Source organism: Osmia bicornis, unplaced genomic scaffold (assembly GCF_907164935.1).
Source record: "Osmia bicornis bicornis unplaced genomic scaffold, iOsmBic2.1, whole genome shotgun sequence".
In the NCBI taxonomy this organism is placed as follows: domain Eukaryota; kingdom Metazoa; phylum Arthropoda; class Insecta; order Hymenoptera; family Megachilidae; genus Osmia; species Osmia bicornis.
The window spans coordinates 3,209,388-3,226,131 of record NW_025791458.1 but is presented as its reverse complement, the minus strand read 5'-3'; the positions used below and the strand labels follow the sequence as shown (position 1 = coordinate 3,226,131).

Below are 16,744 nucleotides of genomic sequence, written 5' to 3'. Positions count from 1 at the left end.
TAACTATAATCATTATTATTATTATTTATGTGTCCCGATTGGTCCCGTTAAAAAAACATTTTATATTTTTTCATTCCGAACACTTTTTATTGCAGAAAAACCTACTATTTCATGTACTGTACGCGTCCACTAAATTGAGACTCCTAAGGAATCGAGTCTGATTGGTCGAAGCTAGATGGACCAGGCTATGCACGCACACTTATTCTTGAGCCACACGCATTCTCGCTATTCGCTTCCTAGGTTACAACTACTAGTGTGTCGCGTGACAGAGAAAAAGAACGGTACGCGTCGAAATGAAGTGAGACGAAGCGAAGCAGCTCTTGCATTGGCGTAGATGTTAGCTCTTGGGTAGCGTTGAAAATTTTAAATCGTCGCTGAGTGTCTACCTATTAACATATTAACATCATATTTTAGTAATTAATATAAAACATTAACATTAACATTAATAATGAAATAACTTTCACACTTTCTTACTCCACAATTTTATTGTTGTTAATTCTTAGTGCTCTTGCCGTTCCTCTTGCTGTTCCTGTTGCTGTTCCTCTTGCTTTCCCTTACTGCATATGAATACATTGTAATTATATATTTTATCTTGCATAAATGCAAATACTTTATTCAATACGGAACAAACTAATTTTTAAATTATTTTACCTTATTAATCTTGAACACTGCTGCTGCTGCTGTTGGTATCGCTATCACTGCTTTCATTGCTGCAACTGGTAGCATTTATTGGATGTGCATCAGCAATTTCCTCCATTATGTTTTCCATGGCGTTGTCTGTTTCGACGTATTGGTCTTCAATTTTCTTTATGTGTTTGCAGAATCCTACCCAGTCTTCTGTTGTCACGTCATTAATTGCTGTTTCGGTTAATTTTATCAATTCGGTGGCTGTCAGTGTCGATGTATTATTCTCCCGAATAATCCTTTTGACTTTAGCCCATGCCAATTCAATGGGATTCAACTCGCACATATAAGGTGGCAATCTAAGGACATTATGTCCATGCCTTTTAAATAATTCGTCCACCCTATAAGTTTTATCTAGACTTTTATTACGTTGTATTAATTCCACCAGTTGATATTTCTTCATGGTGGCTGTGTGCTGGATATTGTTTTCTTCTAACCACTTTATCATGTCGGATTTTTTTCCGTACGCGGTTGGTGGTTTATTTATTTGTACCGTGTGGTACGGAGCATTATCCATTACAATCACTGATTGAGAGGGGATATTAGGTAACAATTTTTCGCTTACCCACTTCTCAAAATTGAGGGCATTCATCTGCCCGTGGTAGTCCCCCGTTGTACTGCGCGCTTTAAAAATCAAGGCAGCACCTTTAACAAATTCTCCTTCGCCACCCGCATGAACAATTATGTAACGGTGGGAAGAACTGTTGTTTTTTAACACCCCAATTTCTTCATTGCTTTGCCAGCATTTGCTAAAGGATAAAGTGTTGTCCACCCAAGTTTCATCTAAATATATAACATTTTTTCCTTGTCTCCTGTACGAATCAATCGCTCTTAAATATTTGTCGCGCCATGCAACAATGTTTGATTTTTCTACTAAAATCTTCCTCAAGTTTGTAGATTTTTTCCATCTATATCCCATTTTATGTAGCAGTCGTTGCAATGTGCGAAGTTTCCATGGTAACGGAAGTTGTTCCCGTATAGCGGCCAGCAGTTTCGGGCAAGTTGGAATTATCTTGTTTGCATAAAAATCGTGGATAATGCTCCGGATTATCAATTTTTCATGGTAGGTACAATAAAACGTTCCCACAGTGCGAAGCCTTTTGTTTTGCGATGACGATGAGGATGATGCACTTTCACCTTTAATACGAAACAAAGTTGCGCGTGACACACCGGTATAATTACAGGCTCTTGCTGCAGATTGGCGAATACCGAAACACAGCTGTTTATTGCGAGACTCTTCATCGCACTTCTCGGCGATTCTCTTAATCAATTTACGAGCCTCGCTTCGCACTGTCTGTCCTTTCTTACGATTTTCCATAATGATTCTACTTATTTAATTTCTAATAACTAATAACTATAGAATAAAAAATACACACAAAATACTATATAAAAATAGAAAATGACTAATAACTATAGAATAAAAAAACACACAAGATATTATATAAAAATAGAAAATGACTAATAACTATAGAATAAAAAAATACGCAAAATACTATAAATATTAAGAAAAAAATAGAACAGAACTAACACGAAAGAAAAAACCAAAAAAAGAAATTAAATAGCTAGAAACACTTTGAGAAATCGTATGATCTGGACACTCGGAACGCTTTGAGAAAACTGTTTGGAAAAAATTCCAATACAGGGAAATTAACTGCATAGCCGTTTACCTGCAAATTATTACTCCCTCAATAAAACGGGCTAGAGTTAATCTTAACCACCAGATGTTCGAATCTGGCAATCAGATGTTCATTACTGACCTTACATCAGTAAACATACCTGAAAATACATTGCAAGTCATAATTATTATTTCAAACATTTATATTTTTAAATCGCGTAAATACATTTCAAAACCTACATAACAAAACAATGCTTCCATTTCTTCGGGTATATATAATGTCATATTATAAATTGCATATTAATCATGTATATTATGGATATTTTTCGTGGCAATACATAAATTTTATTACAATCGCCTAACAAGTGTCAAAATGCTACGACTATGTCAAGTTATGTCAAGCTGTGCCACGTGCGGCGGCTATACGAGGGCTCGAAGTGGGGATTAGGCGGAGCGAGTTACGCCTAGAGTCTCAACTTACAAGAGAGTGCAAGGCCTTCGTCTCACCGATTTCGTTGAAACTTTGCACACTTATAGATCTCGTTCTCCTGTTTACGAGTATATACCATTATAGGGGCAGATACTCAGTAGTTTTTGAGATATTTATAATTAAAGTTTTATTATTATCTTAAAGTAGATTTTAGTTACGACGAGTACCAAGTGTAACGGTGGTGCAGTGATAAAGTATCAGGCTTGTACATCGACGATCCAGGGTTCAAATCCTGCGTGGTGTGAGTATGAATTTTTTTTGTTCCAGTTAATTGAATTGCACAATTACTTGTTATTTACAACAGTGGTACTTGTCGTAAAAGCACGGGAAGCATAGTGTACAAAAGCATTTTGCACATCGAACAAATGCACTATTGTTGCATGAACATTTACTTTTTTGTATTTCTGTTGGAAAACAGACTTGGTTTACGTTTTCGAAAAGTAATCTTTCTGTAGACAGTCCAGCTGCAAACCATGCATACTGCAGCATAGGTTTAAAAATTGGTGCACAGAGTTGTCCATGAATGAGCGAATGTAATTTAATAGAATCTTCCCTGCTTGCAATTTCTCTTTCGCGTTCTATCAGATAAGTACAGTTTTGTGTCTTTTTCAAAAAATTTTTAATTTGTCTGTAAAAATATACGTCACACGGTTGGACCAATGCTGTACATTTGGGCGGAATAATTTTAATGGTACAGGTAGTATCCCCTTCGTCTGTTACAAACAACTCGTCGTACATCTGTAATTTGGTTTGGCCTCCCCACGAATCAATTAACAGTAGAAATTTTTCACGGCTGACATACGGCTGAAGTACTGATTTTAAAAAGATCTGATATATTTCTTGTGTTAATTTCTTGGTACTCTTTTGTTAGTTCATCCATTTTTTTCTGTATATGTGGTCCGAATTTTCCCGAGGGTTCCTGCATACATAGAAATACGTGGGGCAGTATTTCTCCTGACATTGTTATTGAATATTGAGCAGTATATGAGTGAGTCGTTTTTGCAATGTTCTTTCTGTTAACAAGAACTGCTTTTTCTCCTTTTATTGCTAGTGTTCTGTCGAAGGTAGACTGGTATTGACATGCAGTTTGATCTGTGTTAATAATATATTTCGTATTAAATTGTGGTGTAATGAATTTTATAGTTTTCCGAAAGTTTTCTGCAGCTTCTGTTATTTGATCCAAACTTGCGATTTCTTTAAATGAAACATATTTTGTAACTTTTCTTTGCCGAATTCGATGTTTATTCTTAAAATATGACACCCACCGAGTGGAAGCTGTAAATCTAAAATTGTTGGATGTATATTGATTGGCTCCTGCCAAAGCCCACTGTTGCAATTGACGGGTAGTGACTTGCTGCAAATTCTGGCGGGCTTCCTTAAACCTATCGTAAGTCCATTGATCAATTGCTTCGTATTTATCGAATATCGTCCCTCCTTCTATTATTTGTTTCTCCCAGCGTACTATATCTGCTTTTCTTTTAAGAAATTTGCTGCCTTTGGACTGTAACGATTTTAAGCTCCACGAAGGATTCCGACGTGCCAGTGCGACCACTTTAATTTTACTATTCAATGGAATCTTTGAAATAGTCGAATGATGTTTTCCTTCGTCGGGTTCATACCATTCATCCTCCACACAATCTTCATGCATGATTTCTTGATATATATCCTCATTGTCAGGGTCCGATTCCTCAGTATCAATGAGACATTCATCCATTATTATTTTATATTCATCCAGCGTGTCGATAATATTTTCAACAATCCTTTTACCTATTGCCATTGCTGAATTGGAAATGACTGTGGATGACTCATTAGCAATTAGATCTGCATTGCGAAGATACTCTTCTGCATATGTTAAAGCATCCTTTAATTGTTGCTTCTCACAATTACAATTATTAAATTCACTATCACTCGCGACGGAAGTATTAACTGATGAAATAGATTTTTGAACATTCATTTTAACTTCTTACTATGGTTCTGGACCGACTTTGACTGACTAAAGAATTCATTTCGATGCATGCAAGCTGCCTTATCGGATCTAACAATAACATAAACAGTCACCATAAGCGTAAGACGAGAACGACGAAGCAAAGATATAACGCACAAAGTTTCTGTGGAGAATAGATGGTATGAGCCCAAAGAAGAAAAACATCATTCGACTGTTTCGAATATAGTCCATGGAAATACAAAAAAGTAAATGTTCATGCAACAATAGTGCATTTGTTCAATGTGCAAAATGCTTTTGTACACTATGCTTCCCGTGCTTTTACGACAAGTACCACTGTTGTAAATAACAAGTAATTGTGCAATTCAATTAACTGGAACAAAAAAAATTCATACTCACACCACGCAGGATTTGAACCCTGGATCGTCGATGTACAAGCCTTTATCACTGCACCACCGTTACACTTGGTACTCGTCGTAACTAAAATCTACTTTAAGGGCACAGACCCCTTGTGCCATGACCTGTATGCGTGCACTCACACAATCAACGGAAAGCATGCACGTATACGCCATGGGCGAGAGAGACATTCAATTTCGTAGAATCGATTTTTCGTCTTGATAATTGCATAAATAAAATTTTGGCGAGTACAGCACACACGGGTAGACTTCGGTACAGGTCGGTCTGGTCCGCTTGAACGCTAATAAACACCATACGTTGAGAAAAATCATATTTTCGAAATTGTAAGATTGAGACAGACGCTGTTGTAAGCAAACAACATGGCTGTCGAATGGTGCGTTCGGCTTCATTTTAGCCAATATTGGACGATTTAATGGTTTTTTCACCGATAGCACACCAGACCGACTTTCCTTAAACTAGCACAATATCACTGAAATTCGATTTTTCACAATTTATCACTTCTGGAAGACGTAAAATCGATTCTATGATTTGCACGCATCAGACGTAAAATAGACATAAGAATAGTTCAAAGATTTTCCGTCAGAGGCATTGATGGTATATTTGACCACGTTATCATCAGGGTCGATAAAAACACAAATCAGTCGATAAATGTAAATTCTAATTTGACACCACCAACGGCCACGCGAATATAGCCACAAGTAAGGCATAGTTGCCGCAACGTACACAACGCAATGTTCACATCTGTTACAATTCTAATCATCAGCACAATGAATCAGCTCTAGCCGAGAAAGAGGTCTGAGAATGAAACAATACATATATTAATGTGTGCAACCATAAAACTTTTTTATTCATATTTATAATCATGTTTTTTTAACAATGCAATTACAGATACGCCACAGAAATGAATTATAAAACTTGCATATTTCGCAATATTTTACGAAATAATACACATAACGTACGCGACCATCAAACTTATAGGAATGAAAACTACAGGTCATTAATAATTTCAAGAAGGTGATGACTAACTCTTACAGTAATTCTAAACGCGTCTATAAATAGAAAACAAATAATCGGCAGCCAATGCTCGCCGGTGACAGCTGATCGCGCGGACGGCGTAATGCGTACGAGTGCGAGTGAGAAAGCAAGATGACGATACCGATGGCGTGGCGAGAGGGACCGTGTTTTGTCGCACGGAACGGCATCGGTTTTGTCTTTCTCGCCCGCGGGTCCGTCCGTCGCGATTAGTCGCCGGAGATCCGCTACGAAGGGAATAATAAATAAACAGATGTGTAATATTCTATAATTTTTATTTTCAATTTATGAAATTGAATACATAAGACCCTCCTCCTCCACGGCGGCCCCCTCGTCCTCCGCGGCCCCTTCCGCCGCGACCCCTGCCGCCGCGATGGCCGCCTCGATTGCCGGCATATATCAATCTCTTCAACATTTTTTTGATCTGAAATATAATGATGAATTTATATATTCGATTATGTAGGATTGTTACATTATTAAGAAACAAAAAATAATCGTGAAAATTCATTTGCTACTATTGTAGAAATGATTTCCGTTTCACGAAAATCTAGTTCTGCCACATTCATTACATAGATAAAACAACGTTTTTACTTACTTTCGACGTCGACAGCTTCTCCTCGCTTTCCTTTCTTTCTTCTTTCTTTCCTTCTTTTTCTTCACCTTCTCCCTTTTCTCCTTCTCTTTTCTCTTTCTTCTCTTCGTCTATCTGCATCTAAAAAGAAAGTAATTTATATATTGTGACCCTTTCGGGGGTTCACTCTATACTCTCTTCACACACTTCTTTCGTATAAACGTTGGGCGCCAGCCACTCGCGGTGGCAATCAAAATTTGGACAAAGGGACAGAATGGGGGTCGTTACAGGGGATGGGACTCGTGGCACTTACGTCCTTACAATATCGCGGGGGAGTACGCGAGGAGGATCGTTTTGGGAAGGGAGAAATCTCAGGGTAAGGAGGTTTTCTGGAAGTTCGTCTACGTTACGCGTGAGGATGCTTTTAGACGGGAATGTTAGGGGTTGGACAGAGAGGGTTTCGAAAAACGTAACGTGAGATAACCGGCACGATACGCGGACACGTAATTCCGAACTCGAAGGTTACCGTTGCCGAAACTCACAATACTACTGAATCGCAGTTTTAATAACGCAAGGGACTCACCCAAAATCTCACACACAATCGCACTCTTTACAAAATTTCCTCTCTATAATCGCTATTCGATGCTCTCACAATCTCTATTTAGGTAGCCTAGGCTCAATGACGGCTCGTCGTCGCTGCCGCGACGACGGGACCGTCACGGGATGCTTTTTGGGGAGGGGATGGGGAATAGGAAGGGGGCCTTTTCTGGCAACGGAATAGATTGGTTATCGATTGTCGATCTGCCGGTGTTCGGATTCGATGGGGCTGGCGGATCTCCGGCCGTGGCGGGTGGACTGAGGTCTTCGGGCTCGGCGACAGATGGCTTCAGGTGGACGTTTGTATCAGCTGCTGGGCCGCTTCGTCTGGTTTTCCGAAGTCCCGCGTTGCTTTTCCTCTCCTGGAGGGTGGAAGGTCTGTCGCCGGCCTCGTAGCTCCTTTTTGCGGGTGATCCCTGTTGTCTCTTTTCCGTCGCCTCCATCGGCCCGACACCGGCGGGCGGGGAAAAGGGGTGAGGTGTTAGAAGGGTTAAGGGTCATTTTTAAGTGGGATTTGAGGTGGGAGAAGCGCAGCGATTGTAACGGGGGGGCACAGGTGTCACCACGTTACAATATAAATAACGTAATATTATTGATATAATATTCTCCTGGCCGATTATACGCACCTTCTCTTCAGACATTTTGGAATCTGATTGTCTTTTGTCGTTGATGCTGAAACCTCTCGAATGTTGGTGGGGATCAGGACCGTGTTCACTGTTTTATAAAATAGACCCTTTCCTAATTTTTAATTTCTAATTTTACGGATTGAATTTTTATTTTTATGTTATATTTTTTTTTAATAATTCAAAATCATAACATTATACATGAATACAACTTGAAAAGTTCTTTTTTAATAAATATTGACGTCATTGTTGTTTATTTTTCGTAGTCCTCATAAACACTCCCCACCACGGTGCCCTATGTTTCTCCCTACTGCATTTTACGTTTTCGCGACAGTTGCATTCGAAGCAAGAAATAGATAACATCATTGAATTTATTTCAAAGCTTTGAAAGTGTGAAGTGATAGGTGAATATTGTTGTGTGATAGTGACAATGAGTGATAGTGAAAATGTTCTCACGATTGAAGTGATTGAAGATAGGAGAAATGAATGCGAACAGCAATGCGTGATGGGAAATACAAGTCGGCGGCCAAAATTAACAGTTCATACGAGAAGATACTCGAAAAAAAGAGCATGCCGCGAAAGAAGACGGCGGTTAGCTCTTCAGAATACGGCAAATTGTAAGGAAATTTTTGAAGGAACGACGAATGAATTGTTTGCAATTGAAGAAAGAAACAATGCAGAAGATGGGAAAAATATTGAAGGCACAAATTCAGAAAATGAAGAATTAATGATACATAAAGTTGTAACGAACGAGCCTGAAGAACAATTCTGTATACCAAATGGCTTCAGTATCGTGGACATGCAGCACATTTTTGCTGAATTTCAGAAAATAGGCGAACATGCTAGAAACAGGGAGGACTGTGGAATTAGGCACCTAAAAATAACCGGCATGAAACGGTCGGGCCTGAGGACCACCCTCAGTGTAATATGCGAGATGTGCAAATATAAAGGTGAAATCCACAGTGAACCTGACGATAGCAATAAAATGGAAACAAACCAGTGTGCAGTTGCTGGAACATTTGTGAATGGAGGGAGTTATGCCCAAATGGAGGAGTTCCTTGCAGCGATGAACATACCCTCCATGTCGAAGAAAGAATTTAGAAAGCATCACGATAAAATCGTGAAAGCACTAATTGTTGCTGCAGAAGAAGAGATGGTAGCAGTGGCAGAGGAAGAAAAACGCTTGGTCATTAAAAGAGGCGATATTGTTCCTGGATTTGGAATCCCTCACATCCCCGTTGTGGCCGATGGAAGCTGGATGAAACGATCATATCGGACTGGAACGTATGATTCCGCGTCTGGAGTCGGCGTGATAATTGGATACCATACGAAGAAAGTTTTATTTATCGGTGTGAGAAACAAGGTGTGCCGGATTTGTCGATGTGCTGCGAAAAAGAAAGAAGAGCCACGGAAACACACCTGTTTCAAAAATTGGAGCGCAAGCCAAGCATCAACGGCGATGGAAAGTGACGCTATAGTCGAAGGCTTCAAGACCAGCGTAGAAAAACGTGGGCTGATTTATTCAACACTGATTGCTGATGGGGACAGCAGCGTTTATAAAAAAATTATAGATGCGGATCCATATAAAACGCAGATTCGTGTAAAAAAACTTGAATGCAAAAATCATTTGTTGAGAAACTTTTGCAGAAAAATGAAAGAAATTGTAAAGATGACAACACCTGGTCCATTGAGAAGAATCGTTGAAAGCAGCATTCGGCGAATGCGTGCGGACATAGTAAAAGCCGCAGAGTACAGATACAGTCAGCAAGTAACAACCGCTGAAAAAATTAAGAATTTGTATGCCGACATACACAATGTTCCTAGCCACGTTTTTGGTGAACACGCAGATTGTTCAAAACTACAATACTTCTGCGATGGAACGAGTAAAAAGGATGAAAAGAACATTGTTTCCGAATTGATGAAGATGGGAGTGTACGAACAAATCAAAGAAATACTTCGACCTCTATTGGCGCATGCTGAGAGTTTGCTGTATAACAGCAACAATAATGCTGTCGAAAGTTTCAATGGAATCATCGCAAAATATACAGGAGGCAAAAGATTGAATTTCGGAGAGAGAGGATCTTACACGGGAAGATGTGCTGCTGCTGTCCTACAGTATAACACAAAACAAGTGTTGTCGCGTCTGAATACGGCGATGAACAAGAAACCGCCCGTTATTTTACGCAAAATAGAAAATAGAAGGAAGAAAGAACATGAGAAATACAGTGAAAAGAGAAAGGAAAACAAAATTACAAAGCACGTGCGGAAACAATTCCGTTCTGAAAAAGATTCCAATTACGGACCAAACGCTGAAAAGCCGGATATGGCTAACAATATTTATGAATTGGAGGAAAAAAAACATATGAAAATGTTACAAAATTGGCAAAATAGAAGAGATGCCGTTGAAGAAGAAACCATCGGTCAAGCGAAAAATCCGAGATGGTTGAATTACAAGTCGAAATTATTGACGGCCTCTAATTTTGGAAGAATATGCCGTCGTCGAATTGGTACGCTCTGTGGAAATTCAGTGAAGTCGTTAGTGTATCCACGATTGATTAGTGCACCTACAGTACAAATGTAAATGTACAGTACAAGTGTAAAGAATGTGGATTATTTATTGATAGTGCCATCCCGTTCTTAGGAGCTTCGCCAGATGGACTTATAGACGAAGAGGGCATTGTGGAAATCAAATGTCCGAAAACGGCGGAAAATTTATTGCCGGAGGAGGCAATCAAAAGTGTTGCAGTTATTCGGCGTATATTTGCAGACGCAGAAGGAAATTCATTGAACAGGAACCACTACTATTACTACCAAGTACAAGGACAATTACATGTCACAGGTAGAAAATATTGCTTATTTTGTATTTGGACCCGAAAAGGGTTAAAGTACATTAGAGTCGATAGAGACGATAACTTTTGGCAAAACAATATGGAGCCAAAATTAATTCAATTTTATTTATTGTGCATGTTACCGAAATTAATAGATAGCCGGTACAATAGGGGAATGCCCATTCGGGAGCCTCAATTTATAACAGAGGAGAGAGCAAGCTTAGAGAAGCGCAAAAGGTCTCTCTCAGAAAGTAGCACGAATACTGCTACTGTCCGGCGTCGCACTGCACTGTAAAGTGTAGTAACACTGACTCTGTTGGTGGTTCACAATTGCATGAAATAGCAATTGTACTCGCGGATCATACGATCTCGTGAGTTACGCGATGCCATACTATATTTCTTAATTTGTTACAGATTTTCGAAGAAAGGATTCCCGAGAAGAGGTTTTTTGGAGCGAAGCGAGCTTAGGACTCTAAATTTATTTTTTCAGCTGAAACAATTTTTTTCTTATTCCCTTCATGAAATTATTAATGTCCTATATCATCTATTTCCATTAACTTTTTCTTTTTTCAATATTTATCTTCATTCATCTTCATTCATCTTTGCATGAACATTTTTGTCGTTGAGAAATTAAAAACAGCATTTTCCTCTTCTCGAAATAAATTAAAAAATTATATATAGGTATATTCAAGAAAGCATTACCTACCAGGACAAATGGAATGGCAAGTATAATGTTACATAATTAATCTTACGTTATCTATACATAAATTACTTTCTTCACAGATGGACGAGGAAGAAGAAGAAGAAAAGAAAGAGGATAGAAGAAACAGGAGAAAGAGGTCTAAGGAACGAAGTCGGATAAAAGGGAAGAGAAAGGAGAATCCTTGGCCGTCAACGTCGCAAGTAAGTAAAAGCGTTGATTCTTCTATGTAATAAATGTGGCAGAATTAGATTTTTCGTGAAATGGAAATTATGTCTACAACAGTAGCCACTGAATTTCCATGATTGCTTTTTTTTTCTTATAAAACATTCATTATTATATTTCAGATAAAAAAAATTCAATACCATAGCCATGACTGGGATGGCTGTCATGGTAATCGACGATGCAGACACCGCGGAGAAAAAAGTGGCCGAAGCGAGCGGCGGGCGGCGGGCGGCGGGCGACGGGCGGCCAATTATTATTTCTATACCTATATTGCAAATATTTCAATGAATAAATTGTATATGTAGATCAATTTACATCTGTTTATTTTCCATTTCTTTTCTGAAATTATTAATGCCATGTACTTTTTATTCGTATAAGTTTTATAGTCGCGTACGTTATGTGTATTACAGAGTCTCATCGAATCTGTCGTGGCGTGTGACTCGAACATATGTATTTCTGCCGATCGGTACTACGTTATTTCATTCATGATACTCCTTCTCTTTCTATCGCGCTGTCCTTTTCTATGTCCGCCTGGAATTAAAATCTCGTTCGGCTCGAGTGAATTCATTTTGCTAGATGGTCAGGATTGTCACAGATGTGGCAACACCGCGACAGAACTCTCAAATGATGTGATTCGACAACTACGCCACCTCACTTTTGTTTCTTATTCTGCATAATGACGTTAGATGTCACACCGTCAAATGTCAAATCCTATAAGGGCATATTTACATAACGTACACAGATGCATAATGTAGACAAAAATTTACTAATTATGCGTTTTGCACAAAGAACATTAGTAATTTTAGTAAACGTTATTTACTTAGTAATTACAGTTATAATTGAACAAAACAAAATTATGACGTATCAATTATGTCAATAACGTAATGAATCTGTAATTGTTACATAGAAATGTTATGTAATATTGTTGTTACTTTATTATGTAACATTTATGTAATTTGGTGAACGTAAATGTGCATACTCTAAAAGTTTCGTAAATGCTACGTAGCTTTAACAACATAATTGAAACGTTATAATAAATACGTAACATTTATGAATTTTGATGAATGTAAATGTGTATACTATAAAAGTTTCATAAATGCGACATAACTCTAATAACATAATTAAACTGTTAGGTTAAATACGTACCAATTATGTATTTTGGTAAATTGTAAATGTGTACACTCAGTCCCATCGAAGTTGTCGCAGTGAAGTTGGCGCGCTAACGCCGCCGCGGCGTGAATGCGTTAACGCGCCAACTTCACTGCGACAACTTCGATGGGACTGAGTGTACACTCTAAAAACTTCTTAAATGTTATGTAACATTAACGACATAATTGTAACATTATTTTAAACGTGTAACATTAATATTATTTTGAAGTTACTATATTGATATTAATGTATACATTTTTGTTAAAACCTTACAAAGAGAATTCGTAAAGGAAGAAAATCATGCAGAAACAAGAAAATAAAAGATTTTGAGAGAGGAAAGTTGCGATATACAATTTATTTATAATTTAAAAACGATAAATATGTCGATCATGTCTTTTTTAAAGAAGATCATAGAAAGAGTCATGGTCGAAATATTTATCGCTTATAAAGTATAAACAAATATTTCGCAACTTTTCTCTCTCAAAATCTTCTATTTTCTTGTTTCTGTATGATTTTCTTCCCTTACGAATTCTTTTTGTAAGGTTTTAACAAAAATGTATACATTGACATCAATATAGTAACTTCAAAATAATATTAATGTTACACGTTTAAAATAATGTTACAATTATGTCGTTAATGTTACATAACATTTAAGAAGTTTTTAGAGTGTACACATTTACAATTTACCAAAATACATAATTGGTACGTATTTAACCTAACAGTTTAATTATGTTATTAGAGTTATGTCGCATTTATGAAACTTTTATAGTATACACATTTACATTCATCAAAATTCATAAATGTTACGTATTTAATATAATGTTTCAATTAGGTTATAAGAGTTATATAGCATTTATGAAATTTTCACAGTATACACATTTACATTCATCAAAATTCATAAATGTTACGTATTTATTATAACGTTTCAGTAATGTTGTTAAAGTTACGTAGCATTTACGAAACATTTAGAGTATGCATATTTACGTTCACAAAATTGCATAAATGTTGCATAACAAAGTAAAGACAAAATGACATAACAATTCTATGCAACAATTAGAGAATCAATACGTTATTGATATAACTGATACGTTACAGTTTCATTTTAATGATCTGTAATATATACACATAGAACATTATGTATTTGTTACGGAAATGAACCCTGCGTGTTTACTGGGTTAAGACTACTGTCACGCTGATGCCACATCTGTTACAATTGTAATCATCAGCATAATGAATCGGCTCGAGCCGATTTTGATTCCTGCCAGACATAGAAAAGAATAGTGCGCTCGAGAGAAAAAGAGGTCCGAGAATGAAACAATACATATACTTACTAATGTGTGCAACCATAAAACTTTTTTATTCATATTTATAATCATATTTTTTTATCAATGAAATTACAGATAGAATACTTGAAATGGTATGTCAGAAAAATGAATTATAAAACTTGCACCATATACAGTGAAAACTCGATAAATGTAACTACATATTGTCGGTCCACTCCGCAATGAAATAATACACATAACGTAAGTACGCGACCATAAAACTTATAGGAATGAAAACTACATGACAATAATTTCAAAAAGGTGTAACGACCCAATGATAGGTACGTCACTGCACCGACGTGTAGGGAGAGCGGTTCCCTTAGAAGGCGAGTCGTATTAAGTATTAGGGATTATAGGTTCGTGTGATACGCGGTTAAAGAGTAAAATCCAAACATTAATGTGCTAGAACTAATAGTAGTTTGTTTATTCAAAAAGGTAAGTGAATATTAATTGAATATGATAGTTCTGAGTATAATATAAAATAGTATCGTTGATATAACAATAGGTGCGGCTAGAATAGGAATACAATAAGAAATTATAATGAATACGCCCTAGATTGGAAAATACAATGAAAATAATATGATTAGTAAATAGTATATGAAATTATTAATTAGTAATTAGTAATTAGTAATAATAACGCGGCTTAATCTTCGAATACAGCCAACACTCTGTACAATTTGCCAATTACGCTAAGTACTGGAAACTATATTCCAGTGGCTTGTACGGTACCCTCAGACACGAGCGGACTTTTCCTACAGGTCGCAATCGGTTTCTGAACTGGCCAGAGCTGTGTTAAATACAGGCCGTTTCAAGGAGCTCCGCTCCTCGCTAGCTCTTTATACTTAAGTATGGCTTAGTAGAAACACCTGAATAACACGTTGCGTGCCGTGAGTAGGGTGTACACAGATCCGAAGTCTCGTACGTCACCACCGGAAGAGAAGGTTAAAGCTATTCTCGCGCTCTATGGTTGCCAAAGCAATTCAGCGCAAGCTTTCCTCTACTTCCAGAGTGTTGCCTGTTCTTGACCGAAGTCAGAGAAGATCTGCTTTGATACCGTGTGGAACGCCTCTATTTATAGTCAGATTCTGCTGACTTGGCGCTTTTTTTCATTATAGAGTTCCTCTAGATTTCTGGAATTCCCCATCACGTGACGGCCGAGTACCCTTGCTCCTTAATCTACGCGGCCTCCCTACTCTAGGTTCTCACCCCACCGCGAGATCCTCGGGGTTGCGCTGGCGCACATGTGGTTGCTCGTCGATAATTTATCGATATTTTTATCCGACTTCGAAAAGGAGAAGGATACTCAATTCGATGTGTATATATATATATATATTTTTTTTTTTTTTTTTTTTAATGTATGTTCACCGGTTACGCCGAGACGGATGGACCAATCGAAACGAAACCTTTTGCATCTGGTAGAGTATGTCTCCCGATTGGCCCCGCTAAAAAAACATTTTGCATTTTTTCATTCCTAACGATTTTTTTTCTAAATGTATGTTCTCCGATTATTCCGAAACGGATGAACTAATCGGAACGAAACCTATTGGATCTTCTAAAGTATGTGCCCAGATTGGTCCTGTTAAAGAAACCTTTTATATTTTTTCATTCCGAACGCTTTTTATTGCAAAAAAACGTACTATTTCATGTACGTGCGCCGTATGTTCGCCGATTACTCGAGACGGATAGACCAATCGGAACGAAACTTCTTGCATCTTGTAGAGTATATCTCCCACTTTGTCCCGTCAGAAAGGCATTTTGCATTTTTTCATTGCTAATGATTTTTTTGCTAGAACGTAATGCTTGATTTAAATTTTTCACCGATTACCGCGAGACGGATGGACCAGTCGGATTGAAAATTTTGCATCTTGTGGAGTATATCTTCTAATTAGTCTTTGAAAAAAATTTTTTTATTTTTTCATTCCTAACGACTTTTATCGCAAAATACGTAATACTTCATTTATATCTTCCGGCGTTTATGCTGCAGGGAATGTACCGATAGCGATGAAACCTTTCACATTTAGTAGGAGGTATATTCGCGATGACCCCACTTGCAAAAATTTATGAAATTTGTTGTTTATTAACAACTTAAATTCGGTCAATTTTTTTTCGTTTTATGGTTATTAGCTAAGCAACAGAAATCTAAAATCACCTTACACTATGCTACAAATACTACTGGTTCCACTAAAAAGTGTGAAATAAAATAATTTTTAACAAAAAAAAACACCCGACTTCGAAATGCACTAAAAAGTGTAAAATAATTTCTATTTCATTTATACCAATATTCCATAGCTATTAATAATATCTACTTAATCGTTAAATAGGATACCAAATACATTTCAAAGTTTTCGGTGGCGGCGCAAAATTAAAAATACCCGAACAAACGATGCTGCCAATAACGATTTGATTGCGGTATGGCAAACTTGGTAATTAATAAGTCGTAAGAGAAAAATTATAAGTCTGGCTGGAAACATTTGTAATTGTAACGATTGTATGAGAAATTGTCAGCACTCCTGATGGACATGCATTATACTGCAGTTTACAAGAGACCA

General features: G+C 37.3%; 2 protein-coding genes across 2 annotated transcripts; one reads left to right on the top strand and one right to left on the bottom strand.

The window, feature by feature from the left end:
- Positions 1-655: 655 nt before the first annotated feature.
- LOC123989194 lies at positions 656-1,603 on the bottom strand. Its single transcript, XM_046289893.1, has one exon. The coding sequence runs from the start codon at positions 1,601-1,603 to the stop codon at positions 656-658; it is 948 nt and encodes a 315-aa protein (XP_046145849.1).
- Positions 1,604-8,145: 6,542 nt separating this feature from the next.
- LOC123989247 lies at positions 8,146-11,346 on the top strand. Its single transcript, XM_046289968.1, has 2 exons — positions 8,146-10,810; positions 11,214-11,346. Exon 1 carries the CDS (start codon positions 8,402-8,404, stop codon positions 10,550-10,552), a length of 2,151 nt encoding a protein of 716 aa, XP_046145924.1. The 5' UTR covers positions 8,146-8,401; the 3' UTR covers positions 10,553-10,810; positions 11,214-11,346.
- The last annotated feature ends 5,398 nt before the right edge of the window (positions 11,347-16,744 follow it).

What these genes read in the sequence shown, in the direction of transcription:
- LOC123989194 (XM_046289893.1), bottom strand. Translation starts at nt 1,603, where the DNA reads ATGGGATATAGATGGAAAAAATCTACAAACTTGAGGAAGATTTTAGTA.
- LOC123989247 (XM_046289968.1), top strand. Translation starts at nt 8,402, where the DNA reads ATGAGTGATAGTGAAAATGTTCTCACGATTGAAGTGATTGAAGATAGG.